Genomic DNA, 27,733 nt, shown 5'->3' with positions numbered 1-27,733 from the left:
GAAAAAGGAAGGCTTATTTCTGTGTGCATTGGGGAGGGGACGTGAATCTGCCAAGGATCTCTTTCTTGCCTGCTTATTGGATTTTGAGGTACCTGTTTTGTATCATAATCCTGTACTTATCACAGCTTCTATAGCCTACATATAGCAGGGCGTATTTAAAATGAGAGTCATTATAGCGATCCGTAGACAAAAGTAGAAGTCGGCAAATGTGCCCTCTTTTTTGCTCTTCAAAATATGGCAGCCCTAGCATAGAGCTAACCCTTAATGAAACCCAGACATTGTTGTCATCTTTGACACTAGTAAAACCAGTATAAACCAGGAGTGGCTCCCACTGGGTTGGTCAATACAGTTGCACATGATGGATGGCAAGGGTCTCTGTATTTCTTTGCCAAGACAAATGTCACAAATCTCTTTCCAGGTGGGAGATCTCTAGGGGGCTCTAAGTTCAAGTTAATGTTCTATACATCTGTTTGAGGAACAGATTGTTTGAAAGCTGAAAGTGGTTTGGGGAGAAGTTGGCTTCAGCTCAGGCCAGTGGTTCTCAAAGGGTGTGGCAGGAGAGGACAGCAAGGTGTGGCGATAAAATTCAAGGACGATCAAAGAAACATTTCAGTGTAGTATAGTTTAGTATCAAAATATGTTTTTATGAATAGGTATCTTTTCAAAATGAGAGCAAGAGCGATACTGAGGACAACATTGTTGTGAACAGGGATTTTCAATTCGGAGGAATATGAAAGACCAGAAAAGAGAAAGGTTTCTTTGTGTTGATGTGGAGGTGAGGGTTTGCATAGCTGCCAAGTCTCCCGTTTTCCCTGGGAAAACCCCGTTTTTCCAGCTGTCCCCAGCCGAAAAAAATGGATTTTTTTGTTTCCCCCCGGTTTATTCTGGCACGGCGGCCATTTTGGAACTGGGCAGAGCATGCTCAGAAGCGACTTTTGATGCTGCTCTGCCCAGTTCCAAAATGGCTGCAGCGCGACTTCTGGTGCGGTGGCCATTTTGGAACTGGGCACAGCAGCATCAAAAGTCACTTCTGAGTATGCTCCGCCCAGTTCCAAAATGGCCGGCGCGCTACTTCCGGTATGCTACTTCCGGTCCGGTCCCTTATTTTTCAGAGAGGAACTTGGCAGGTATGGAGGGTTTGTCCGTCTCAAATTAGACAGGATATAAATGAGATTACCTGGCAAAAGCAAGCTCACACCTCTCATTGAGTGTGTATACGTGCTTAAGGTACATATGTAAGAGGCTCGTTTATAATTACGGTTTGGGAATGGTTCATGTTCTTATGTAGCTGCATTGCTTCATACTTTCTGGATATCCAATGATCATATTATAAAGTAGTTGTGTTCTATGTTATAAATCAAGCACTGTTAGTTGTTTCTTTTTGTTTTCCAATGTATTTCTTAGGATTAAAAAGAAATGGTGTGCATGAGCAAATCTTTATTTTGAAAGTGTGGCCCAGAGAAGAAAGTTTGAGAGCTACTGGATTAAACCCTCATAAGGCCCATACAACAGAAGGCCAGCCAGTGTCTTAAGAGCACAGAGGGGTATTTTGGGGCTTGTTGTCAGCCAGCACACTTGAAAATGAGGTGACAGCAGAGCTAAACCAGTCAATATAACGTAATGAATGAGGGTTCAAACCCCAGGCCATTTGGCTTATCGTCCCGCCAGCACACCCACCCACACCCAGGCCAATGTGATCTACGTTAACGTTGTTGTAAAAGAAATACGCAGGCCACTTTAAAAAAGAAGCATTTACTTAGTCAACAAAAAATAAATACAAGATATTAAGACATTCAGAATGAAGGCAGCATGGAGTTACAGCTACAGAAAACAAACAGAAGGGAAATGGCAACTTTGCTCTGGCCTGCCTCGGCAGCCCTGATATATTCATGTGGCAGATCTGCAGGGGGGGGAGGAGGGGGGGCAGCGTGTCATTTTTGGCACGTAAGGGCTTTGCCCCTAAAGCTAAGACACCAACTGCGTGCACTCGCAGCAAAAAAAACCCACGACGGCAGCGGATAGTTTTAAGCAGCATACAGACACCACGCTCTGAGCAGCTGTAAGGTTGCCCCCTAGGCAGGTGTTTGTCCGGGCAGAAAGTGCTCTGGCAGAGGACTTGAGGGCACAAGTTGGCGATGTGAGCTGCACCATCGCATCTGGATTACGAGGGGCACACTGGACCAAGACCTCTTTTTTAACACACTTATCCCACGGCCGCACCCTGGCTGCTTGGGGTTAAACAGGCGATATATATATTGCCATATACTAAGTCAGACCGGTGCTGCACTGAGGCTAGCTTTGCTTACTCTGGCTGGCAGCAACGCTCCAAGGTCCCACGTCTCGAACAGCTGGCAATCCATTTAGTAGGACATGCCAGGGGTTGTTTCAGGGGCCTCATGAATGCCAATCACAGGTCCCCCCCCCCCAATCTCTTAATGCATGTAGCTATTCTTCCAACAACCTACTTAGCTTTGTGTGCGATTTATGCACGTTCCTTTGAAAAGCGTGGCACCTCTGTGATAAACGTTCTGTTAGAAGAATGCCATGTGGAAGCTAACAGGAGTAGGGGACCTGTGGTTCCCCGTATGCTGGTTGCCCACTAGAGGTGTTGGGACTTCCAACTCCCACCAGACCCATCTCCAAGCCAGCATGACGAAGAGTCAGGGAGCAGGGTGGATGCTGCAGCCCTGCAACATTTGAAGAGTCACAGATTTCTGCATCCCTCGTTTACATGGGCACCAAGCAGGGTGGGCACAGCTGCACAGACGGCCAACTTAAGGAATGCAATGCCTTGGGGCCCTGACCCTGATCACTTACATATATTTGCAAGAGCCTACAAAGCTCTCTTCAGTCCTGCAAGAAAGAATATAAAGGAGAGCAAGACCAGTTACGGATGCGGTCGGTTCTCCTACTTGTGCCACCTGGGGAAAAGCCAGAAGTCATTTTCAGAAAAGGGATGAGATTGGCATCAGGCTGGTGATGGACTCTCCCTCAAGATGGCTTTTGGGCAGCTAACTGGTAAGAGCTGCTAAGCAATGGAACCAAGAGTCCTAAAGCTTTTGGAGATCATATCTGGTTTAGGCCAAAACCTGTCTGCCAATCAGCTTGGCCACTTACAGGAGACGTTTAAGACGCATTCCTTGGGAAGGGTAGAAGCAGGGGGGAGGGGGAACTCTGTAAAGCCACGCCAGTGAGAAACTTCCATTAGCTTCCAAACAATTTTTTTAATCTTAAAAACAAAACCACCTCTTGCAAGCTGAGCACGTTCCAAAATAGCCAGAGACCAAGTTCTGATGCGATTAGGCAAATCCCAGTCGCATCAGAAGAAGCCAGCATGTTTAATGGGATGTGTCAAAATTCCACCACACACAGAGAAGGTGCAGAGCGAGCTGATTGTGTGTCTTTTACAACAAAAGTGGGCTACATACACCTCACAGAGCCAGGCACAAACACCTCTGGTTAGTGTTCAGGCAGATGGTTCATAGTTTTACATCAGTTGGGCTCTCCCTCCACCACTTCCCTCTTTGCATCTCAAATGTACTATAAGATGTGGGTAACTCAGCCACCATCTAGTCTATTCTAGTGGTAGAAAGTGAAAGTGTGCTTGGTACTTTATATATATATATATATTTGCAGATAGACAATAGGATACATCTACTATTTAAGCCATGTATGAATATTACACCAAATAACCCCGGACGTTATTATATGGACTCGAGGGGCTGTGTTATTCACATGTTGTAATAAATTTGTGATTTGTAAAAAAATCTGTATAGTAACTTTAAAAACCCTCTCCCTTGCTTTGAGCTAGACAGGACTGCGTGTGGGTTGTGAACAGACTCACCTCCCAAAGCTCTCTCTGCCACCTCTGCTTAGATTGATGCCACTCACAATTCCTGGCCTTTTGACAGCAACGAGCCATTAATGCAATTGGGTCATGCATGTTAAACATGCCCCAGCCTGCCATGACTGAGTTGGAAGGGAAAATGTGGAATGCTTAAGACGATCTCAGATCCAGGCCACAAAAGTCACTCCTATCTATTTATTGTTGAAATTTATATCCTGCTTTCTGTAATATATATTAAAAAAAATGTTCACAGTGGCTAAGCACTCCACATGCTATGGCCAGATGGAACTCCTAAGCAATAAATGGGCATTCAGGCCAGTGAACACTGCAAGGGATCTCATTAATTCTATTTCTAATGCCTGGCTATCTTGCCCCAAGCCAAGGATGCTCTTTATGATTATCCTATCCATCCCCTTGAAGGCTTTTCCCATGGGGAGGGGGCTGGTTGGTCCCTGGCAAACCAAATGTAAAATGAGATGAGGCAATACCTCAGGCATACCTCGATAGAGACCTGCTTCCACACACAAAAAAATGGGATGGGGGAACAAGAGGCCGGATTGGCCAAGCTATGACCCAAAAAGGACACGGGAGCTACATTTGCTTCAAATAAAGTCGATGGTTTTGCAAGGAGGCTCCTCTATATCCCATCCCTCTCCCATTTCTCCAAAGCTGAAGAAACCTGGGTCCAACCCAACAGGACCCTCTGCTGTGCAAACCCCACCGAAATGAACGGTAGGATATTGCAGGGCTTAATAGTGCTTTTTAACGGCGTTGCATTAACGGAAGAGCAACTTTCCCTTCCCAACGGCTATTCCAAACATCAGGAAACTCCAGCTATAGGGGTTTGTTGCTTCAAGAGCAGCCCTCAAACCCAGAACCCTGCAGGGCGGCCCAGTCTTCTAAGTTAGGGAGAGAAAAACCCCTGCTCTTGAACACTGTATTTATAAGCCACTGATTTGTTTTTTCCCCCTTTTAAAATAAAAGGCCGATATGCAGAATCTCTTTTGGTTTTTTAAAAGGCTTTACTCCCTCAAGGAAAAAAAAAGATTTACAAAACAAAAACAGCCTGCATCAACTCTCCAGGAGAGAGATTTGACAATATTAATCCAAATATCACGCTATTTAATTCCCCAATAAAACATTGGAAAAAAAGTGCCTACAATCTCTTTCTAACACTTTTGCTACATATAAAATCTCCAGCTAATAGGAATCTTATGGTACCAACCCTCTAAAACAGTTAAGATATATACACATTTTGGGGGGGCAGGGGATATTAACAAACAGAATATTACAAAGTATTAAAGAAGGCAACTCTTCTGTTGGGTGATTTTCATCTTCACTTGAAGTTGGCGTAGTCTGAAAAGGCGTCAATATATTCCTGAACCACCTTGTAGCAGAATTCGTACTGTTCCTGGAGATTAGGCAGAAAAGAAAATGCAGAGTTGGTCACGGAATGAATCGTCACTCTTCAGAGACACTGTGGTCGCAAGGGAACCTGCCTATTAATTACAGGGCGGCCAAAACCAGGTAGCCCCATGTCAAATGCTACCTTCAACAGACCATCTAGCTCAGCCCTGTCTAGACCAGTGTTCTTCAACCCTGATTCGACAGATATTGTTGGACTGAAACCTGCATCATCCCTGAACACTGGCTAAGCTAGCTGGGGAGACGGAGACTGTAGTCTAACATCACCTGGTGGCCCAAGCTTGAGGGATGCTCAATCTGCACTGACTGGCAGCAGCTCTGCGGGGTTTTGGAAAGGTGTCCTCTCCAGCCCTACCTGGAAACGCCATGGGTTGGACCTTCTACACACAGAGCTTGCAAACCACCATCACAATTCGGTGTCCGCATGACTAAGCCATTTCTGACGAACCACAGCAGCACACGGAAACACTGTTTACCTTTCTGCCGGAGCAGTACCTATTTATCAACTTGCACTTTGACGTGCTTCCGAACTGCTAGGTTGGCAGGAGCAGGGACTGAGCAACGGGTGCTCACTCCGTCGCGGGGATTCGAACCGCCGACCATCCGATCGGCAAGCCCTAGGCTCTGTGGTTTAACCCACAGTGCCACCTGTGTCTTATGGGCTAGAAAGTCCTCATATCCCATTTCCTTACGCAGGTACAAGAGTGAGAGGAAAGAGATGGGGCTCTGAAGGGTGGGAGGCATAGCTGCCAAGTCTCCTGTATTTCCCGGGAAATCCCCGTTTTTCCAGCTGTTCCTAGCTGAAAAAAATGATTTTTTTTGTTTTCCCCCGGTTTATTCTGGCGCGGCGGCCATTTTTGAACTGGGCAAAGCAGCATCAAAAGTCACTTCTGAGCATGCTCCGCCCAGTTCAAAAATGGCGGCAGCACTACTTCCGGGTCTGCTACTTCCTCCCGGTCCCTTATTTCTCCGACAGCAACTTGGCAGGTATGGTGGGAGGGAATGGGAGGATCAGCTCACACTTGCAGGAGGGAACTTCTTGCTGCTCAACCCACTCAGCCACCCGGCCTCACCCACCCCACAAACAGCAGCCCATGCCTACCAGTGTTTGGACCATGTGCGGCCTCTGTAACCTCAGACTCTTCACTGTCTGAAAGACATCTAGAATTCCTTCAGCCTTGACTCTTTCCAAAACAGTGCCCAACGCACAGAAGGTCCCTGTTCGGCCGGCTCCAGCACTGGGGGGAAACAAAAGACAAAACAATAACAACACACCTGTGAGTGACAAACACAGGCCTTCCTGTTGCCTGAGCCATTCCACTGTCTTTCTGATGGTAAGAGCTGTTGACGGGAGAATAGACCCCCTTAGAATATTGTGGACGCTCCTTCCTTGGAGGTTTTTAAGCAGAGGTTGGATGCCCATCTGTCAGGGATGCTTCAAGCTGAGATTCCTGCATTGAAGTGGGGTTGGACTAGATGATCCTCCGGGTACCCTCCAACTCTACAATTATATGATGGAAGAGACGTGGAACCCCATAGGTATTTAAAGCTCTTTTGTGGAGAAAGGCTAGAGTATGGGTCAGCAAACTAAGGTCCGCAGACTGGATCAGGCCCAATTGCCTTCTGGATCCGGCCCACGGGCGGTTCGGGAATTGCCGCATGGATCGCCTCCTCCCTCCCTCCTCCTAGCTTCTCCCCGCCCTGCTTAGAGGAGGAAGGGGAGCAGCAGCAGCAGCAGCAGCGCTTGAGCGGCCGCCATTTTAAGCAGCCCCTCTCTGGAGCCCTTTCCCGCGCTGCTCATCGTCCTTCCACCGCCGCCGCCAGCCCCTGCCGCTCTCAAGACACAGGTAAGCAGCCACCGGGGCTCGTGGTGCTCTTGCATCATTCCCCCCCCAAAAAAAAATATAGTCCGGCCCCCCATAGGGAAAGACCAGTGGGAATGTCACTCCATTTAAGGATGAAAGTTGGGTCAAACCAATTACTGTAGTCACCAACTCACCAAAAAAGAGAGAGGGATGTATGTGCACTGATAATTGGGCTTGTGTAGATGCACATGCATTTCCTTGTCGCCCATTAAGACGTCAGTTGCCCGCTGCAGAAATGCATGCTCCCTATCTCTACCCTGGGTTCAAATTCCAACCACATCTCCTGATCTGTGGCGCATGGGAAATACTGGCAACCAATCTTAACAGCGGTTACTGTCTAACCAGGACCGGAACCCAATCCCTGGTACCCTTAGGAGGCTTTGTGGCAATGCCAGCAACTTCATGCAACATACTCCTTGTCACTAGCGCCTCTTGGGTAGCTTGTTTTGCCAATTCTTGCTGCCCGGAAATCTCACAGCCCGTTTGATTACCTGCAGTGCACAGTAATGGGGTGGTTTCCGGACTGTTGCTGCTGCTTTTGCACAGCTGCAATGATGTTGATCATTCCTTTTCCATCAGTGGGGATGCCCACCTCCGGCCAGCCATGGAAATGGAACTGTCTGATCTGCCGGGTTTTGTTTTCCTGGTCAGGATAAAGAAAAGAAAAGAGAAAATCTCAGAAAAGCCTGAATCTGAATCCAGGGAGACTCGAGGTGGGGGTGGGGTGGGGTGGGCAGCAGACGGAATCACTTCACGTGATGCGCCGACACACTAACGTGTCACGGCACACAGTTAGAAAAACTCTGTCCTAGGAGTTAGCAAAAGGGATTGGTTTTTTTTTAAAAAAAATTTTTTTATACTTTTCAAGTTTATACATTTCACTAATTTTATAACCATTTTGACATTTCCAAATTTGACTTCCTTCGCCCTCTTTCTGCTGTTCCTTAAAATTTATTTTTAATATCTTCTGCATATCCAAATTAACTTAATTTGCTCATTTATTCATCTGCTTTAAATATATACTCTTATGAAACTGCAGGTTATTACAATAATCCTGCCAATATTCTTATCAGTTTACAATTTATCTGTAAGTATTCAATAAACCATTTCCATTCTTTTATAAAAAGTTTGTTATTTTGATTTCTTATTCTTCCGGTAAGCTCCACCACTTCTGCATATTCCATAGGTTTTTGTGCCCATTCTTCCTTTGCTGGGACTTCTGCTTCTTTCCATTTTGGGGCAAGTAACATTCTTGCCGCTGAGCAAAAGGGATTGTCGATAGCAAAGGAACGGGAGGGAAACCTTGGCTCCCAGAAGACAATCCAGCCAACTGCAATAAGTGGAGATGGAGAGATACAAAGGCTTCTTCTCCGTGGCTATTTTGCATCTCTTGAGTGGGCAATGAACATTCACCATTTCCCACTAACACTGGTGGAAGGAGAAATGCAGGAGCTGGGAAGTCAAGAGGCAACATCACTTCTCCCAGCATGCACAAGTTGCCCCAGCACCTACCCTGGTATTTGACACTAGCAGGTCCCGGACCGTGTAACTCTCGCACTCCTCCTCTTTCTTCAGCTCCACGGTTATATCCCCATAGGACACGGAGCCGTCAGAAGGCCAATACTGGGCACATTTCTCCTGAGCAGTCAGAAAGCAGGCAAGACAACAAAGGGGAAGGCAGTTAGACAGACAACATAAATATGCTCTAGAAGACCAAGCATGAGTTCCTCCCTGGCCTCCTTTCTGCCTCCTCCCCCCCCCCCCCCATCAGGAGGGGGAACACATGACAGCTCTGAGGAAGGCAATGGTCCTTTATAAAAAGGGGAACCTGGGACATATATCACAATGCTGAGCATTCTGAACACAAAGGTATGGGACAGGGACCAAGCCTGCATAGGTCTTCTTGCTAGATGCAGTGCTTACCTCATTTATATCCTCTTGCTGGCTGAAAAGACACGACGAACTGATGAATCTGCCTTATGCCCTGCCGGACGACTGCACTGCCTACCAGAGAAGCGGCTCTCCAAGGTCTCAGGCAGAGGTCTGTCTTAGACCTGCTGCCTGGGTTCCTTTTAAGGTACAGGTGACGGGGACCAAACACGAGGCCTTTTGCACCTGCAGCGTGTGCTCCGTCACACTACAAGAAGGGTACAGAGGGTACAGGACTCTACAGTTTCTCCCAATGGCTGCGTAATGGGAGAGACTCAGGCCCATTAAAGGATTCAACATCTTTGGTGCTGAGCAATAATGCAATTATTACTGCAATGCGTTAAGGCAGCTTCAGCTGGTGCAGAATTCAGTGGCCAGGTTGCTCACCGGGAGAAGACGGTTTGAGCATCTTGCACCGATCCTGGCCCGACTGCACTGACTGCCAGTTAGTTTCCGGTCCCAATTCAAAGTGCTGGTTTTAAACCATAAAGCCTTAAATGGCTCAGGGACACAATATCTCAAGGTCTGCCTCTCTCCTTATCAACTGACCCAGACTCTGTGTTCATCACCTGAGGCTCTTCATTGTGTGCCTCCTCCACGTGTGGTCCAGAGGGTGGCAACGCAAGAACAGGGCCTTTCCTGCAGTGGCCCCCCATCTGTGGAATGCTCTCCCCAGGGAGGTTCGGCTGGCACAGTCATTATACATTTTTATGCGCCAGGCAAAAATGTTCCTCTTCAACCAGGCCTTGGGCTGATTAATATTCTACAGCCTTTTAAATGTGTCTGTGGGAAGGGGGGGACTATTGTTTTGCTGCTTGGTTATACTTATTTACTTGTTTTTATCCTGTTTTTATTCTGTGAACCACCCTGAGATCTTATGATGAAAGGCGGTATAGAAATCAAAAATAAATAAATAAACAAAGTTATTGGAGTTAAAGGCTTAAAAACAAACAAACAACCCAATGGGAGCTATGCTCAGAGTTGCGTGTGCCCCACTTCGTACTTTGTAATGCAATTTATCCAGAGAGAGGAAGAGCAAGGGCATATATGTGCACTAAGCAGCTCAAAGTGGCGTGTACAGTATGTGGCTGGCCAATGGCAGGCTTAAGAGAGGACCAGGCACACTGAAGCTTCTGCATCAGAACTGGACCACGTGCCTTCAAGATCCCGGGAGACAATTCTTGCCCACTTCCCTTTTGCTCACCTGACCCCTTTCTTCCAGCTCAGTCAACATAACAATGGAGCAGGACTTCCACTCCCAGATCATCCTCCAGAAGTCTTCTGTTGTGTGCTGGAGAGGGCCTTGGCTGGCTATGTAGGAATCCTTTTGGCGATAGCCCTGGAATTTTAAGACATGGTTACTAGGAAGGGACACAGCAGCGAGACTGGGCATACCCAAAGGCCAGAGGAACAGGTACTTTGCTCCAGTAATGTCAGGGGTTGTTCAGACTACTCTTGAGTAACGAGCTTCCACATACTTGTTTTTCAAAAGTCTTTATTGGTGCACGTTATTTACAGTGTAGTGAGCTGTCGGTTCATGGCTTCTCATTCCGTTTCAGAATCCGGCACTGCCCCTTTTCGCAACTTTGACCAACATAAAAGCCTCGGGAGAGTGAATCTCCTCCCCTTTCTCCTCCTCCTTAATTCCGGTATCAGGGGGAAGGGTCTGCAATCTGCTTTCTCCCTGTCCACCCTTCCCGCCTCTCTCTCTTCCCGCCTGTGGAGCAGGGGCTCTCCCATGCTGCCAGAGACCTGGCACTCCTTCTCCGTCTCCTGACTAGCCCCTTCAGACCCCGCGCTTTCATGACTGCTTGGAGACGGACTGCTCCTGATGAGAGGGGGAGGTTCTCTATAACCTCTCCCCCTTACAAGTAACATCTAACAACTATATATATCTCTCTTCCTTCCTTCCTTCCTTCCTCCCTCCATTCAAGAAGACGACACAGAGAGAAAGGAGCTTAGTCACTGAAATGTGCCCAGCAAAGGCAGGAAATTGAATCCCCGGGTAAAAAGGCCTACCAGTCATGAAAGGGCTTTACGACCCAGGTACTTGACAAGTAATGAGAGGAAGGAGGTTAAACGAGGCGAGCGCTGATGCAGATCTCTGCTTAACATGTACACAGACGGACACCACAATACAGAAGACCACACTACGGTAATTAACGCAAGCTTAGTCAATCTAGAATGACCATCACTCTGTTTTCCTATAACAGATTAGACCAGGGGTCAGCACACTTTTTCAGCAGGGGGCCGGTCCACTGTCCCTCAGACCTTATGGGGGGGGGCGGAATACATTTTGGGGGAAAATATGAATGAATTCCTATGCCCCCCCAAATAACCCAGAGATGCATTTTAAATAAAAGGACACATTCTACTCATGTAAAAACATGCTGATTCCAGGACCGTCCGTGGGCTGGATTGAGAAGGTGACTGGGCCGCATTCGGCCCACGGGCCTGAGGTTGCCTACCCCTGGATTAGACTCTCCATCCCTCCTACACCTTTGCTGCTCTTTGAAAGCCACCCTGGTTGCAGGAATGTGATGCACGTTAAGGGACGAGAAGTGATCTTGAGTGCTGGAGAGGCTCAGTGAGAAGAGTCTTATAGAAAGTCTCCCACTGACAGATTGGATAGACTGAAACTAAGCAGGGCAGGAAACAACTAGGAAAGAATGACCTGGGAGCAGGATGGTTTCTAAAGTTGTCTAGTAGCTGCTGACTGTCAGAGCGCCTGGCTCTCAGCTGTTATTCCAGCTAGGAGGTATTCAAAAGGAGCGTCTTTGCAGTATGGGAAGCAGTCATATAATCGGAGGGCCATTTTATGCATTAATCAGAATCAAGTTGCAAAGCTGGGTCTCCAGACTTCTTTATGCAGCAGGTTAAGAGGACTGTAAAGTGGATTGCTACTGCACAAAAATATCCTCCACGCTAATAAAAGATAGCATGCTGGGCAAAAGGTTATGTGGAACCCTTCTGTTTGATTCGTTGTTAACATGCAGGGAGGCTCCCAATCCATGGAGAAACATTCAAACTTGCAGTCCTCACCTATAACCAGTAGGGATCAAGTCAGGAACAGCTTTGTTTCTTAATTCTAATGAACGAGCAAACTAACTCTGGCAAACACAGAAGTCATTGTCAGATGTGAGGGCTGCAGCCGGCTGCATGGGTCAGACCAATACAGTGGTACCTCGACTTACGAAGACGATCCGTTCCGCGGCGGTCTTTGTGAGTCGAAGTCTTCGGTTGTCAAAGTGCCCGTTCTGCGCATGCGCGAAACACGATTTTGAACTTCTGCGCATGCGCGGACCGCACGCGTGGCAAAAAGACTTCCAGGGTTGTCGACTTCATAAGTTGAAACCTTTGGAAGTTGAGTCATTCGGATGTCGAGGTACCACTGTACAATGTTAGACAGGTCTGTGTTCGTGGCCATTTTCTTCCACTTTCCTGACACATTTCTCAAGGGAACCACACGACTCGAGGAAAAGCAGTGAGATAAGGCACTCTGGGTGCTAACAGTTATATGCATGAAGTGCAGTTTCTGTTCTCCAACATGAGACAGGAGAACTTGACCGAAGAACCCAAAGTTTTCATTCTGGGGCTAAAGTGGAAGCAAGGGCAATACTGAAGGCACAGTGGGAGAAGGAAGGAAGATCACAACAGGGGAAGGCCACTCACGTCAATAAAGGAGGCATTCACGTAATCTGTGTTCTCTTCGCCCCTCTTCACTGGAATGATCACCCGGTTGAACTCGTCTACAGGAAAGACCAGGCAAACAAGGCAACGATTTTAGAAATATTTGGCAGCGTGTGTATAGATGAAGATATTGGGTCTGAAATACTGGAGCTCAGAAGAGATGGGTTTCCACAGCAACATACAAAAGTGGAGCTGTACGGCTGCACAACAGTCATGCAGGGAAGGCATACAGAATGGCAAAAATGGTCCCTAGCATTCCAGTGCTGAACTGCTTAAATATTTCGTAAGCAAATGCTGATTGGATGTAACTAAATCAATTTTCTTCCCTGTAATTGCAAGTCATGATACATTTCTATGACATTCACTGCCTCTTCCAGCAACTGCCGCTACTGAAGCCTTGATCACAATGGCTGTCTCTTTCCCCCAGCCCTCTCCACCTCATCATGTTACTGCCGACACAAAAGCCACTTCCTCTCAAGGTTCCTCCTGCTGCCGCTGCCCCACAAACAACAGCAGCAGCTGTTCCTCAGCTGGGCTTCCCTCCCTGCAGGGCAGGACACTCACATGGAATTATCTGCAGCACCCGGTTCTTCTTCATGTTGGCCGGCAAATTGCCCGTTCTCATCTTGTCGTTCTGGATTTTGATCGAGGTTAGTTTCTGCAGAGAGAGGTTGGTGGAACGTGAGCCACACCAAAAGCACCGAGGGCACATACCTTACGGTTCAAAGCATGGACATGCATGTGCAGAGCTTCACAGTGGGGCAGCCAACAAGGGCACATACTTGCCCATTACTGACATGTATGTTAGATGTGTCCATTACATTACACACAAAAAGGCGATGCAAGGGCAGCAGACGTGCACTCTCGCACACAACATGCCCTTCCTCTTTCTACTCTCTACACCAGAGGTCACCAACGTGGCACCCGTGGGCACCAGTGTGCCTGCCAGTATATCCCATGGCACCCACAAATGGTCCTCTTAAAAACCCATAATGCGCAAGAGACTGTGTGTTCTTGTGTGTGTGGCTCAGTTACTGTTTGAACTGGTTTGGTCTCTCCCACACTTGAGCACGCCCACAGTTCACTGGCTGCCACAACTGGATCCTCACCCTCCCTTCCATGCTCAACAAAGAAGAGGTGCAGAGTGCTTCAACCTGTGAGCAAGTACGGCAGTGACTGGTATAGGTACCTTTCCCCCATTCATAGGGACGTGTAGGATACTATTTTGTAGTTTCCCCCCCCTTTTGTGCACTTTTAGATGTGGAAGCCGTAGCCCCATAGCGGGCATTTTGTGACTGGCCCCCAAGGCACTTTCTCAAAATTCCAGGTGTGTTCATAATTCTAGAAGGGTTGGTGACCCCCTGCTCTGCAGCCAGCCTGCCTGCCTGGGATCACAGAATTGGGAATACCAAAAGCCATCTAGTTCAAGCACCTGCCACAAAACAGGTCACTCTCCCCTCCAGCCAAAAAATAAATAAATCCAAACTATGTAACAGTTTGCCACATACAGAAATGGGCCTACAAAATATGCAGAGATTTAAGATACCTGTAAAATGAACCATGGAAAGAGAAGAAGGGAAGTCATTGATATCTTAAGGATGTAAAATGAGTACAGTATTTGAAATTGTAAAACAGAAAAATTAATAAAAATTATTTAAAAAAACACAAAAAGTAGCTCTGGGTAGCTGACTGGGGGGTGGGGGAAGAAATCTGTGTGTGTATGGCTGTCTCTTTCCTCCCTTAAGGTCCACAAACAATAATATTCTGGAGATCCCGAGTCATAAGATGGCTAGATTGGCCTCTACTAGAGCCAGGGCCTTTTCAGTACTGGCCCCAACCTGGTGGAACGCTCTTTCCCAGGAGACCAGGGCCCTGCGGGATTTGTCATCTTTCCGCAGGGCCTGCAAGACAGAGCTGTTCCGCCTGGCCTTTGAGTTAGACTCAGCCTGACCCCTGTGTTTTTCTCCCTCATGGCTTGGATTTATGGCCTACTTGAAATGAGGCTGCACTTTAAATTTTAATACTGTATTTTAATCTGTATTTTAACTAATTGTTTTTATGTTTTATTGTGGTTCTGTTGGTGTCAGCCACTTATGGCCTACTTGAAATGAGGCTGCACTTTAAATTTTAATACTGTATTTTAATCTGTATTTTAATTAATTGTTTTTATGTTTTATTGTGGTTCTGTTGGTGTCAGCCGCCCTGAGCCCGGTTTTTGACTGGGGAGGGCGGGGTATAAATAAAAATTTATTATTATTATTATTATTATTATTATTATTATTATTATTATTATTATGGTTGGACAGGAAGACCCATGCCTGTTCTACTTCCAACAGCAGGATCAGATTCCTTATAACCATCTCGTACCTCTAAGGATAGGATAGGAAATCCTCAAGTCTTGTGGTCTCCTGATCCCCCTTGTGCTAGTTCTCCAAAGATATTCCCCCAAGGAATTCCAAACCATGGTTGCCATGAGCAATATGCATGCAATATTAGCCATGGCTCTGTCTTCACCATTAATGGGAAGCCAGATTTAAAATCTGTGTTGCCAGTCAGGGACGGGGAATCTGTGACCCTCCAGAAATTGTTGGGCCATCACTGTGCCAGGCTGATGGGAGTTGGGGAGTCCATCATTACTTGGAGGGCACAGGTTCCTTCTCCCTGCTGTAAATAATGTCATGACACCATGGCTAGAGAAAAGCAACTTGGTTCACATGTGCCTGATTGGTTAAGCCTTGCTTTCTGGCTCCACAGAGTCATCTGGTTGGCCACTGTGAACAGGATGCCAGACTAGGTAGGACACTGACCTGATCCAACAGGCTGTTCTTATGTTCTTCAAGTCTGGCTGTCTCTAGCTACAGTTGTCCCTGGTAATGGAGGTGCTAAGCTACTATAGCTGCTACCACTCACCTTAAACTCTTCCTCCAATCCGTTGGTGCTGGTCCCTGGGATCTTGTTGTAGATCTTCTGGAGGTGGATCTCCAGAGAGGTCACCTCCAGTTCTGTATCCCCGTACAGATAATGCTCCAGAAGAGCTTGGTAGATGAACACATACTGCATCTGAAGGAGAGAGAAAGCTACTGTGAGATGAGCACGCTCCACATTCAAACAAGGCCATTCTCTGAACAAATTCAATGTGCTCACAGAGTATGAACACGAGCTAGGAATGCATGACTATCCCAGCATTTGCCCCGAGAGGGTCTTGAGGCTTTGCATGGAGTCAGGATGGTACACGCTCCAAGAAAGCATGTGCAAAACATTATTCTCAAGCTTCTCTGTCTCCCACTTCCCCTGCCAACTTAACCCAGAGCAGCAGAAGGAAGATTCAAGGGCAGCGACTCCAGTTCCTTGGTACACCTTCCCTGCCAAAGAGCACCATCAGGACCTTATGCCCCAGTGTTTCCAACAGGAAAAAGTGAGGCGAATGGTGACGTTTTCCTGCCAGGTATGCTGGGCATGTGGTTCTAGAGCTCTCCCCTTGCTGAGAATGGAAGCTCTGTTGATCAGCCACTCTGCTTCCCCCAGGTAAGTTTGGAATAGGAATGGGAAAAGAAGAATTTGTTGCAGTTTGGTTGTGTGTGTGTGTGTGTCTGTGGTCAGCAATGAAAATCAGTCAAGAAGTTATGGTCACTATTCCTTCACAATGCTATGGTTGGCTATTTTAAGTCCACAAATGATATGCAATTGACGACTTTTTAAAACTTTGTTTTGATGCTTCCTTTAAACTGAAGTGAAAGTTAGTTATGTAAATAGCTTCGTAGCTTATGCTAAACAGCAGACAGGAAGGCAAATAGCATAGTAAGTTTTTATATGTGTTGGAAGCTGCCCAGAGTGGCTTAATTAATTAATAAATAATAATATTAATAATAATACGGTTGAAACAGAACTGAAGCGGAGCAGAAGCAGCACTGGTTGTAATAAACAGCAGTTGTAACAGAAGTCGATGCCTTCTTACATTCCTAGTTATGAAGAGCAGGCAGCAGGTGGCAGGTGGAATGAAGGTGCAATCCTGCACGGCATAGCAGGAAGAGGCATGAGAAGCAAACCATACTTTGGCCTGAGAAGGCACAAACCAAGTTCCTTCTCAGGAGCAGACTGTGAAAGTGTGAATCGGAGTGTCAGAAGACTCCCCTTTCAATGCAGTCATGATCTTGGAGCCCTGGCAAAGCTGACTGACCTGCTTGTTATGCAGGCAAAAGGGGGGGGGGAGGATCAGAGAGGCAGGCTCGGATAGTGCTTGGAAAGAGAGGCTTCATTATTCTTTGTGTGGGGAAGGAAGGAAATAATTCTTAGGCATTTGTCCTGCCTGAATTCGGCTGAAACGTTTGGAGGAAAACCTCAGGGTCACATGATTAAGTCTGCTTACCTGCTCATTTACACACAGTAGCCGGTTATATTTTGGGTTCTTTTACAAACAATAAATGCAAAGGAGAGTATCTGGGCCTACACAGCATGAAGCTTATCCTGCAGGAGAAGAGACTTACATCAGTCTGTACCATCTGGCAGCGCTGCGCCCGGATGCGGCTGACGAACCCGTAAACGTCCACCTTTCTCTCCGTGAGCATCATGTCCAGCATGGCATCAATGACAATGAAAGTTCCCGTTCGTCCCACACCAGCACTGGGGTGGGGTGGGGGTTGGAGAAGAAGAGAAGGGGAAAAAAGGTCTCTTTTGAGAATTCGGCCCTGGCAGGCAGTTTCAGCCAAGCAACCTGCACAAGCCAGATCACAGCACGCAAGTGACAGGCAGAGAAGATGATTCATTAAAGAACAAAGAAGCTCAGGGGCTTAACATCTGTCTGCTTAGCCACCCTTGATGAGCAGTACATGCAGGGAATTCCCTGTGGGAGGAGGCTCGGAAATGGTAGTAGTGCCTTCTGACAGCTTGGTTGTGCCCATCGTTGGATAGCTCAGTTGGTTAGAGTGTGGCGTGGATAACGCCAAGGTTGCAGGTTCAATCCCTGTAAGGGACAGCTGCGTATTCCTGCATTCTTAGATTATTCCCAAATCATTCCTAGATGATCCTCAGGGCCCCTTCCAACTCCAGAATTCTATGATAAACAAAAGGCAGTTCCCTAATCCTACTATCTCCATCTAAAACCACAAGTCAAAAGGCTTGAAGTATCAGAATTTTGTGGGGTTAATGGTGGACTGAGAAAGTACATTTCTTAATGCGAGTGTTAGGGGAGGGGTAGTACCTCTGGTGGGGGGGACATCATATACCTTATGGGATAGTTTGTCCACCTTTATATGATGAATTCCTTTCCATTACATATCGGACAGGCTTTCTCTCCATTGGTTTTTTGGTGCCTATTGCAGACCCTCCCCCTTTCTGCGCAGCTTTTAAGTGGGGATCTTTATTCCAGTTTTTGCTCAGTCACTAGAGCTTGAGACTCTTAATCTAAGGGTTATTGGTCCAAACCCCACATTTGGCAAATGATTCCTGCATTGCAGGGGACTGGACTGGACTAGATGATACTCAGGGTCCCTTCCAACTCATATGATTTTAATTTAATCAATTTAATTTCATATCCCCACATGGAGGCACAGGTGACCCATCCAGCTGTTTTTGGACTACAACTCCCATCACCCCTCACTATCAGGACCAGTGCTCTATTTAAACATTGGTTTAGACAAAAGGAAGGAAGGAAGGAAGGAAGGAAGGAAGGAAGGAAGGAAGGAAGGAAGGAAGGAAGGAAGGAAGGAAGGAAGGAAGGAAGGAAGGAAGGAAGGAGGGACTGATGAGCTCCAGACTGACCTGCAGTGTACAACAATGGCCCCTGCATACTGGGGGTTACATGTCTTCACCTTCTTCAGGAACTTCAGCATCCCAATGGGAGTGAAAGGGACCCCAAAGTCAGGCCAGCTGGTGAAGTGGAATTGCGTCACCAGGCGCTGAGGCTTCTTATTGGTGACATCGCCTACCTGGGTGGAAGGGTGGGAAAACAGATTGGACATATTGGTTAATTATCAGGCATCATTCTAGAGTCATGCCAAGCTCTCCGAATCCCTTCCTTTCATCACCTGTAAAAGCCTATTGTAGAGATCAGGAATGACAGGTTAGACCAGGCATCCCCAAACTGCGGCCCTCCAGATGCTTTGGCCTACAACTCCCATGATCCCTAGCTAACAGGACCAGTGGTCGGGGAAGATGGGAATTGTAGTCCAAAACATCTGGAGGGCCAAAGTTTGGGGGTGCCTGGGTTAGACTAAGGGAGAGAGGAGTGTGGCAGGGTCCCTTCTCTTCCATGCCCAAAATTGATAGAGGTCGCCTCCTCTCTGCTGAGCAAGCAAATTCTCCATCATAATTTAGCACCAGGCACACTAACTATGCCTATATCTCTCCAAGGTTGGTCCACTTTTGCTTGGGCTATGCCACTTCAGTATTTGGGGCGGGGGAGAAGGGGTGTACGAAAAAACAAACCCAGCCATTCCAAAAGAACAATTACATCCATACAGAACAAACCCTAGATGCTGGTTCCTAACCTGGTCCCACCAACCCTACTGATCTCCAGCTGCAGCATTCTGGAATCAACAGACTTACATAAAAAGGGAGAAGAGAGAGGATCAAAATGAGATACCTGCTGAATGCAGAATTTCCGCACCGTGTAGTCAACTAAGACAGTCACATCTTCCACGGACACTCGGATATTTCCATACGTCCAGCAGCCCTGATCTGGCCAGTACTGAGCACATTTGCACTGGAGAGAAATACACATTTTTTAAAAAGAAAACATAGACCAACATTTTGAAATTATGAATTACCTGCCCTTCACATAAACATTTTGGTTTTATGTGGCTCTCGTTTCACTTGCCACAGAGCCTCCGGCACCCACTTGCCTCTTTCCTCTCTTTCAGGTTGGTCACCATGACAATTGTTGCTGTGTTTTGCTCCCAAATCATCCTCCAGAAGTCGTTCACAGTTTCTTCTTTTGGTCCTAAACAGACCGAAGGGAAAAGAAAAAGTGGTACAGGAAGGTACTTGCAGGTGGGTGGGAGCAGGGTGTGTGTGTGTTTAACAAGACCTCTAAGTGGTATAATAATTGTTCCATATTGTCAGGGCTCTGTCAAGGCTTCAGGGAATTACTATCAAAAGGCAGATAACCGAAAGGAGTTCTTACCACGTAATTTATTCAGTATTCACAGAGAGCGACAAAGGAACGGTGTCTCTATAATGGTGGCGTTGCTCCAAGTAAGGTCCCACCCCTTCAGTCCCCCTTAATCTACGTCACCCCTGTGCAGGCTGGTCAGTGCCTTCTGCCTCTGAGATTTGTGTTCTGCTACTCACACAGCCCATCTACTGTACTTTTCTATAAGATGCCCCCATGTATAAGACACCCCCCCCCTATTTTGGGAGACTCAGTTTTAAGAAAATGAGGGAAGATGGCCCAAAGTTGCTGAGCTTCTCCCCCCACGCAGCTGCGGGCAGAAAACACTCCCCAGATAGTTTCCTGTGCGCAGCGGCATCGAGGGAAGTTGCACTCCTGCCAACCGGCGGGCTGGCGGGTGTGCCGCTTCTCCCTGCCATGCCACTACCTGTGTATTGGACGACCCCAGTTTTTTTAGTCAAAAAACCTCATCTAATACACGGGAAAATATGGTAGTTTTGGGAGAGGGGGGGGGTCAGGAATGCTTTCAAGAGACACCGAGTCTGTTAACTGTCTCTCCCCTGGTGCTTCTCCAATATTTCCCAACTTTTCCCCTTTGCAGCCTCTGAACTATGCCCTTCAGCAAACCACTGTTCTAAATCTACATTGTCCTCCTCTTCCTGGGAAGGTGTAGAGAAACAGGGCGGTCTCCCACCATTCCTCCTCAGTCCAGTCCTTGACACATATGCATAATGCTGTTTTTTTTAGGAAGGGCCACAGCTCAGTAATGGAAGCATTCTGTTTCAAGGAAGGCCCCTATCATCAGATAGAGCTGAGAGAGATAGGCCTGAAATTCTGAAGAGCTGCTGCCAGTCAGTGCAGACAATACTGTGCTAGATGGACTTATGGTCTGACTTGGTATAAGGCAGCTTGCCATCATGTAAAATGCTTAAGCCAGTAGTTCTCAAACTTTTTATCTGGGCCACACCAAATTATTTTTATTGATAAGAAATACACTGGAAGACAGAAAGAAATAACTCCTAGCAGTGCTTGATAGAAAACAACTACTTTATAATATCACAGAATCGTAAGAGTTGGAAGGGACCCAAGGGTCATGTAGTCCAACCCCCTGCAATGCAGGAATCTCAGCTAAAGCTCAATGACAGATGGCCATCCAACCTCTGCTTCTAAACCTCCAGGGAAGGAGAGTCCACCACCTCTCGCGGGAGTCTGTTCCACTGCCGAACAGCTCTTATCGTCAGAAAGTTTTTCCGAATGTTTAGTCGGAATCTCCTTTCTTGCAACTTGAAGCCATTGCCTTGAGTCCTACCCTCAAGAGCAGGAGAAAACAAGGGGGCAGCCAGAAAGTATAAAGCAATGCAGCTACATCTCTCACACAAATCATGTTGAACAGCTATCTATCCATATTCTGCAAATAAATAAATATTTGATACTATGCTATGGTATACTATACTGAAAAGTTTAAATGTTTCTTTTATCGTCCTTGACGATATTCCTGCCCATGCTTGCCACCCTCTCCTGCCACACCCTGCTTAAGAAGCAGTACCAAAATCCTGCTAAATAAGAAACAAAATAACAAAATTCCTTCCAGTAACACCTTAGAGACCAACTAAGTTTCTAAGGTGCTACTGGAATGATTTTTTTTATTTTGTTTCGACTACGGCAGACCAACACAGCTACCTAGGTAAAGGTAAAGGGACCCCTGACCATCAGTTCCAGTCGCGGACGACTCTGGGGTTGCGGCGCTCATCTCGCTTTACTGGCCGAGGGAGCTGGCGTTTATCCACAGACAGCTTTCCGGGTCATGTGGCCAGCATGACTAAACCACTTCTGGTGAACCAGAGCAACATACGGAAACGCTGTTTACCTTCCCGCCGGAGCAGTACCTATTTATCTACTTGCACTTTGACGTGCTTTCGAACTGCTAGGTGGGTAGGAGCTGGGACTGAGCAATGGGAGCTCACCCCGTCGCGGCGATTCGAACCGCTGACCTTCTGATCGGCAAGCCCTAGGCTCTGTGGCTCAACCCACAGCGCCACCTGCGTCCCACTCCACCACGGCTACCTACCTGCTGCTAAATAAGAATAAAAGAGTCAGACCAACAACCTATTTAGCTCACCAGTTATTATTCTGACAGGCAACAACTCTTCAAGATCCTCAGGCACCTGAAACTCTTTAAGCATAGATGCCAAGGATTCAGCCTGGAGGTATTTAGAAGCAAAGCACCTGCTGTATGACTGAGCCCCTCAAGGAGGTACAGAGTTTACATTTCTCCCGCAAAGCACGCATCAGACTTGCAACTTCTGCTCAGATGGTAGAGTTTCCTAATCCCCACACCATGCAGAAAGACTAGGATGAAATTCTGCGGGGCATTTTTCATATTTCTATCTGCTGTTATGCAACTGAATTCCTGCCTTTCGCCACGGGGTGGCAGCAAAGAGGCACTCTCCCGTCCAACTAAGAATCCACTAGCTACCCTTTCAAACAGGACAGCCTTCCCAGCACCTCCTTCCATCTTTCAAATTCCAGAATACACTTGAGTTCTGGAAAACAGGAGTCCATTTTGACAATATGCTGGGGGCCAAATCTTCACGGGCGAAACCCTAGCCGTTGGCCCACATGAGCTGTAGATTAAGTTGTAGCTATCCAGACACCAGAAGAGATGGGTTAATGTTTACATGATTTAATGGTTGCAATGGTTGATTTGAGGAGGGCAATATTCCCCTGAGCCTCCTTCCTAAGGCTGGCTGCCAGAGTAGCACAGGAACCAACTTGGGAACTCAGAACCTTAACGCACTGCAAATATATTTTGCTCAGCCTAAAGCCTCTCAGCCATTTGTCATCTCGGGACAGAAATCCAAAGGAAAGCAAGTGTGACTTACCTTGGGCTGCAATGAACTTGTTCTTCTCTTGGTACCCCTGCCAAAAGCAAAGAAAACAAGAGAAAGAGGTGGCTCATTTGTGCCTCTGGCATGCGAGTCAACTTCAAAGTCTTCCAAAAACGTTGGCACCTTCTCAGGCACCACACAGAGTGAGCTCTTGACCTTGCCAATTTTTTTATTGTACATAAGCTGTATGAGGGCCAACGAGAGGGGTTAGAGCAGTTGGGGGGGTGTTACATCAGCACCAAAAAGCATCTGTTTTTCATGTTTTTGGTGTGGTGCCTGAAGGGGAAGAATACTCATCACTACCAGGGGAAAATAGGTACATAGCATAGTCACACGGACAGAGCTCTCTCTCCTTTGGAACATTTTACTGGAAACACAACACAGCATGTTACTTGATCCTGGTGGCAGACAGAAGCATGCTGGGCATCTAAACACAGTGCACCTGATTCTCACCACACCCTTCACAAAAAACCCTCTTGAACACAGTAGTGTGCCAGCACCCCACAATTTGTGTGTGCTGCTGCTCTGGCTAATGCAAGAAGGATGGTCCAACAAGAAATGCCAGGCAATGATTCTGCTCCTGACTTTTCTGTCTTCTTGACAAGTGCAGGTGAGACTGCATAGGTTAGGGGTGCTTTGGGCATACAAAAGTAGAGGCGGGAGACGAGAGAGAGAGAGAGAGAGAGAGAGAGAGAGAGAGAGAGAGAAAAGCAAGGAAGTGAAGTGGAGATTATGCATCTACCAACACTGCAAGAACAAAACATTGCACCTCTTTAAGGAGCTGCTGTATGCAGAAACCACTAGCACATCTAGCCATACACTGCCTACTCTGATTGGTATATAACAGTTCTCCAAGATTCCCAGCCTCCTTACCTCTAATATTTAACTACAGATACCAGGGATCAATTTGACCAAACTGCGGGAGGCAGTGGAAGACAGGAGTGCCTGGCGTGCTATGGTCCATGGGGTCACGAAGAGTCGGACACGACTAAACGACTAAACAACAACAACAACCAGGGATCAAACAGCATGGCTCCTTCTGCAAGCAAACCATGTGCTCTCCCACTAAGCTATAACAGAAGGCAAAGCATCTGATGCGGGGATACAGCCAGGACTGTGATGACACCATAGCCTCCAAAAATCCACGTTCTACACCAAGAAATAGTCATCCCTCCAGGGATGAACTGCACACCTCCATATTAGAATGCATCTTCAGTAGCACTCGTTTAAAATAATTAAGGTTTTTTACAAAGTGGTTTGAGGGAAAGAAAACAGAAGGGCAGAGCTTGGGCAGGAAAACAAAACATACGCACTACAATAAAGTTTGCAGCCCACTGATGCTCCTTACTGCCTCAGCCAAGCCACGTCCATCCTATACCCAACGTCATCAGGCATGGCAAAGATGTGGCTCACTGCCAAAAGTGGGGCTCGCAGGCATCTCCATTCAGCTGATTAGTGGGGCTTGCAAAAAGCTATGCCTTTGCCTGCGGTGTTTGATTTTCAAACCATATGGGCAAAGGAAAAACGGGTTTCCTGACATCATTTGTAATGTCAGATAATTGACAGGTGGGGAGCTGCACCCATCTGCCAAAGCTGGCTTGCAGGGAGGGTGGGCAGGTAAGAATCTAGCCAGCTGGCTGGATCCAGTCCCCCACCCCTGTTCACAGCACTTGAAGGCTCCTTGTTTTGGAGACTTTTAGCTGGCAGTGGGCAGGATCTACAAATCATAACTGCTGCACAACTGCCCTTTCGACAAGGAAACCTGTGCAAGGTCAAGGGAAATTAATGGAAGTTGTGTGACAGCAATGCTTGGTGAATTTGACTTACTGAGGTTGAATCCTGACAAGACAGAAGTACTGTTTTTGGGGGCGGGTGGGTGTGGGGGACTCCCTGGTCCTGAATGGGGTCACTGTGCCCCTGAAGGACCAGGTGTGCAGCCTGGGAGTCATTTTGGACTCACAGTGTCCATGGAGCCACAGGTTAATTCTGTGTCCAGGGCGGCTGTCTATCAGCTCCATCTGGTACGCAGGCTGAGACCCTACCTGCCCGCAGACTGTCTCACCAGAGTGGTGCATGCTCTAGTTATCTCCCACTTGGACTACTGCAATGCACTCTACATGGGGCTACCTTTGAAGGTGACCCAGAAACTACAATTAATCCAGAATGCGGCAGCTAGACTGGTGACTGGGAGCGGCCGCCGAGACCACATAACATACGTCCTAAGAGACCTACATTGGCTCCCAGTACGTTTCCGAGCACAATTCAAAGTGTTGGTGCTGACCTTTAAAGCCCTAAACAGCCTCGGTCCTGTATAGCTGAAGGAGCGTCTCCACCCCCACTGAGATCCAGCGCTGAGGGCCTTCTGGCGGTTCCCTCACTGTGAGAAGCAAAGCTACAGGGAACCAGGCAGAGGGCCTGCGGAGGTCAAGGAGATAAACAACTACCTGACATTTAGAAAACACCTAAAGGCAGCCCTGTTTAGGGAAGTTTTTAATCTGTGATATTTTAATGTATTTTGCTATTTGTTGGAAGCCGCCCAGAGTGGTAGGGGAAACCCAGCCAGATGGGCGGGGTATAAATAAATAAATAAATAAATAAATAAATAAATAAATAATAATTACTGTCTGTGCACTTTTCAAGCTACGGAGAACTAGAAACTTGGTGTCTGTAGGGAGCAGCATGAAGCCACCCAATTTTGCCTACACGATTGCAGCTGAGCATGTCTTTAGATCACCTGCAACACTGCTATGAAGGCAAGCATGGGAGCTGGTTAGCATTCTCGTTAAAATAACAAAGTCTCGTTCTGCTTCATTTCCCTTGCAGATACTTACATTAATAAATGAGGCGTTGATGTAATCAGAGTCTGGAACCCCTTCAAGAGGTGTCAGGTGAACCCTGGAATGATCATCTAGGAATGAAGGTAAGAAGTGGCCCATTAAAAGAAACAAGTGTCAGGGCGACATTTAAAATGTAAAGCTACATATGCCCAGAAGGAAGTGAAACCTTCAAGAGGAGAGCATTTGGGTCCAGGGTGGGCCACCCATGTGGATCTACTAGCAACTGCTGGAGATGCAAGAAGAGCAACAGGCTCTTCCCCTCAAACAAGTTCTTTGTGGTGTGGTGTGCTTTTTAATGAACATACTCTCGGAATAATGTTCTTTTGCCTCCAGCTTCCAAAACGAATGCATTTTACCATATATGGCTATTGTTCTCATTCTTGTGTTACAGGAACTGCTTCTGCTGCTCTGCCTCTCCCCCTGGTTTGTGCCACCCCCTCTGTTATTCCCCTTGACACCCACAAGCAACACTTCTCCTAGGCAACCTCCCTCCCCTCTAATAATCGCTCCATCATTTTTGGCATAGCAAAAGAAACAGATGGAGAAAGGTTGACTGACATCAGGCTAAAGCACTACTAGTTCAGCACCCTCATTGTATTGGTGTCTACCCACTGGGAAGCACAGGCACCTCTACAAACAAGACAAACATTGGGGGGGGGTGTATTTGGATCCCCTGGGTTCTTTTGAGCTTACTGCAATGAAACCAGGAGACAAGGCCACCTGCAGAAGCAGCTCTCTGTGTCACACTGCAACGTACAGGTAGCTGTTAGCTGTGCAGGGCAAAGCAAGAGCTGTATATGGCTCTGCTTCTTCTTCAGGTGGGTCTCATCAGGCTCACTTGAGCCTCGATTTGAAGCAGGCCTATACTGGATCAATTCTCTTTTGCACAGACTCTTTATGTGGGTGGCAGTAGTAGCTGCATGCCATGGCTTTGGGTTATCAATCTCTTGTCTGTGATTTTGTTCCCTTCAGATGGTTTTCTCGCTTTTCCTAGTCTCACTTTTTTAAAGAGAATGTTTGGCTACAAAGGTGCAGGCGCTGAAGCAGTGTGCATCGTTCCCTTTAACACCACGGTAGCCAACCACCGGAGAACATCTTGGGCAATACTTACAAGGCAAGATGTTTACATATCTGTTCTTCTCCTTGTTTTCTTCCTTGGACGCAGCTTCACAGGTGGCCTGGATGGGGCATGCCGGGAGAGCCTGGGAGGATGGGATGGAAATAAGAAGATGCTGTACCTTCGTTGAACAACAGGGAGCAATCCACACCCAACACACAGCCTTTGTAGCTTTTTTATTCTGATCCTCTGAAATGGGCAGTGGTAAACAGCCAATGATACCAAATTGCAGTAATTCCAAATAAGTGGCAACCTCTTCCCTTGGAAGTTCACCAGAATGTGCATACCTCACCAATTGTTGGCTGGGCTGCAGACTTAGCTGTTTTCACATCTCTCCCTCCTAGAGCTCTAACTTTGTACTTGCCTTCTGTCTCATTCTGCGCTGTTTGCCATTTATGTTTTTGTGGCCTCTTTAAAAAGCTGCCCTTTCACTTAATTCATAATTTTTATTTTTATTTTGCCTTATGACAAGAGTTCTAAATTGGCTAAAAGCCTTCCAAGACCTGTTGTACATTGGAGAACAGGACCACACTGTCAGTGCACAATAACAGGGAGACTCAGAGGGAAAGAATTTGTCCCCACCCAAATCCTGGACTGTGTCATTCTTGCAAAAAAAGTTGAAAAGGAAGGATGCCAACACAAAACTCTGCACTGCATGGAATTGACCTAGTAAGGTAGTTGTTTGCATAGAGCTGTTTGGGGCTGATGGAGGTTGTAGTTCAAAACATCTGCAGTGAACCAGGTTGGGAAAAGATGGTAAAAAGTGCCTGAACTCCATACAGTAATTGTTGAGCCATATTAGTGCTATTTAGCATGACACATAACAGTTTGTGGTCAACGGCACCAAAGGCCACCTTAAAATCTACAAAAGGTGCAAATTGTCCTTTGCCAAGAGACACATAGTTGTATATTACATGCTTTGGCACAAGACAGTTGCTCGGAGAGCTCATTCCTGAATCAGCTTGTTTTCTCCTGAAAATGCTGTTACCGTTACTTATAGTCTACGCCTCAGGGTAAGCCACAATAT

General features: G+C 47.0%; 1 protein-coding gene across 4 annotated transcripts in view; it reads right to left on the bottom strand.

Moving 5' to 3' along the window:
- Window positions 1-4,815: 4,815 nt before the first annotated feature.
- Window positions 4,816-27,733, bottom strand: part of PTPRA (protein tyrosine phosphatase receptor type A) — a 138,272-nt gene continuing 115,354 nt past the window's right edge. For all 4 annotated transcript variants that reach the window (XM_035103105.3, XM_035103107.3, XM_088661149.1 and 1 more), the window contains 15 exons: window positions 26,701-26,791; window positions 25,584-25,660; window positions 22,747-22,783; window positions 19,596-19,693; window positions 19,337-19,456; window positions 18,514-18,680; window positions 17,241-17,376; window positions 15,667-15,816; window positions 13,321-13,414; window positions 12,739-12,815; window positions 10,271-10,405; window positions 8,650-8,775; window positions 7,629-7,780; window positions 6,375-6,510; window positions 4,816-5,258 (listed from right to left, as the gene is read on the bottom strand). In XM_035103105.3, coding sequence (XP_034958996.1) covers window positions 5,184-5,258; window positions 6,375-6,510; window positions 7,629-7,780; window positions 8,650-8,775; window positions 10,271-10,405; window positions 12,739-12,815; window positions 13,321-13,414; window positions 15,667-15,816; window positions 17,241-17,376; window positions 18,514-18,680; window positions 19,337-19,456; window positions 19,596-19,693; window positions 22,747-22,783; window positions 25,584-25,660; window positions 26,701-26,791 — 1,671 coding nt within the window. In that variant the 3' untranslated portion in view covers window positions 4,816-5,183. The remainder of the gene's footprint in view (window positions 5,259-6,374; window positions 6,511-7,628; window positions 7,781-8,649; window positions 8,776-10,270; window positions 10,406-12,738; window positions 12,816-13,320; window positions 13,415-15,666; window positions 15,817-17,240; window positions 17,377-18,513; window positions 18,681-19,336; window positions 19,457-19,595; window positions 19,694-22,746; window positions 22,784-25,583; window positions 25,661-26,700; window positions 26,792-27,733) is intronic.

Source organism: Zootoca vivipara, chromosome Z1, assembly GCF_965207765.1.
Source record: "Zootoca vivipara chromosome Z1, rZooViv2.hap1.1, whole genome shotgun sequence".
NCBI classification, from domain to species: Eukaryota; Metazoa; Chordata; class Lepidosauria; order Squamata; family Lacertidae; genus Zootoca; species Zootoca vivipara.
This window is presented reverse-complemented; position numbering and strand designations above follow the sequence as displayed.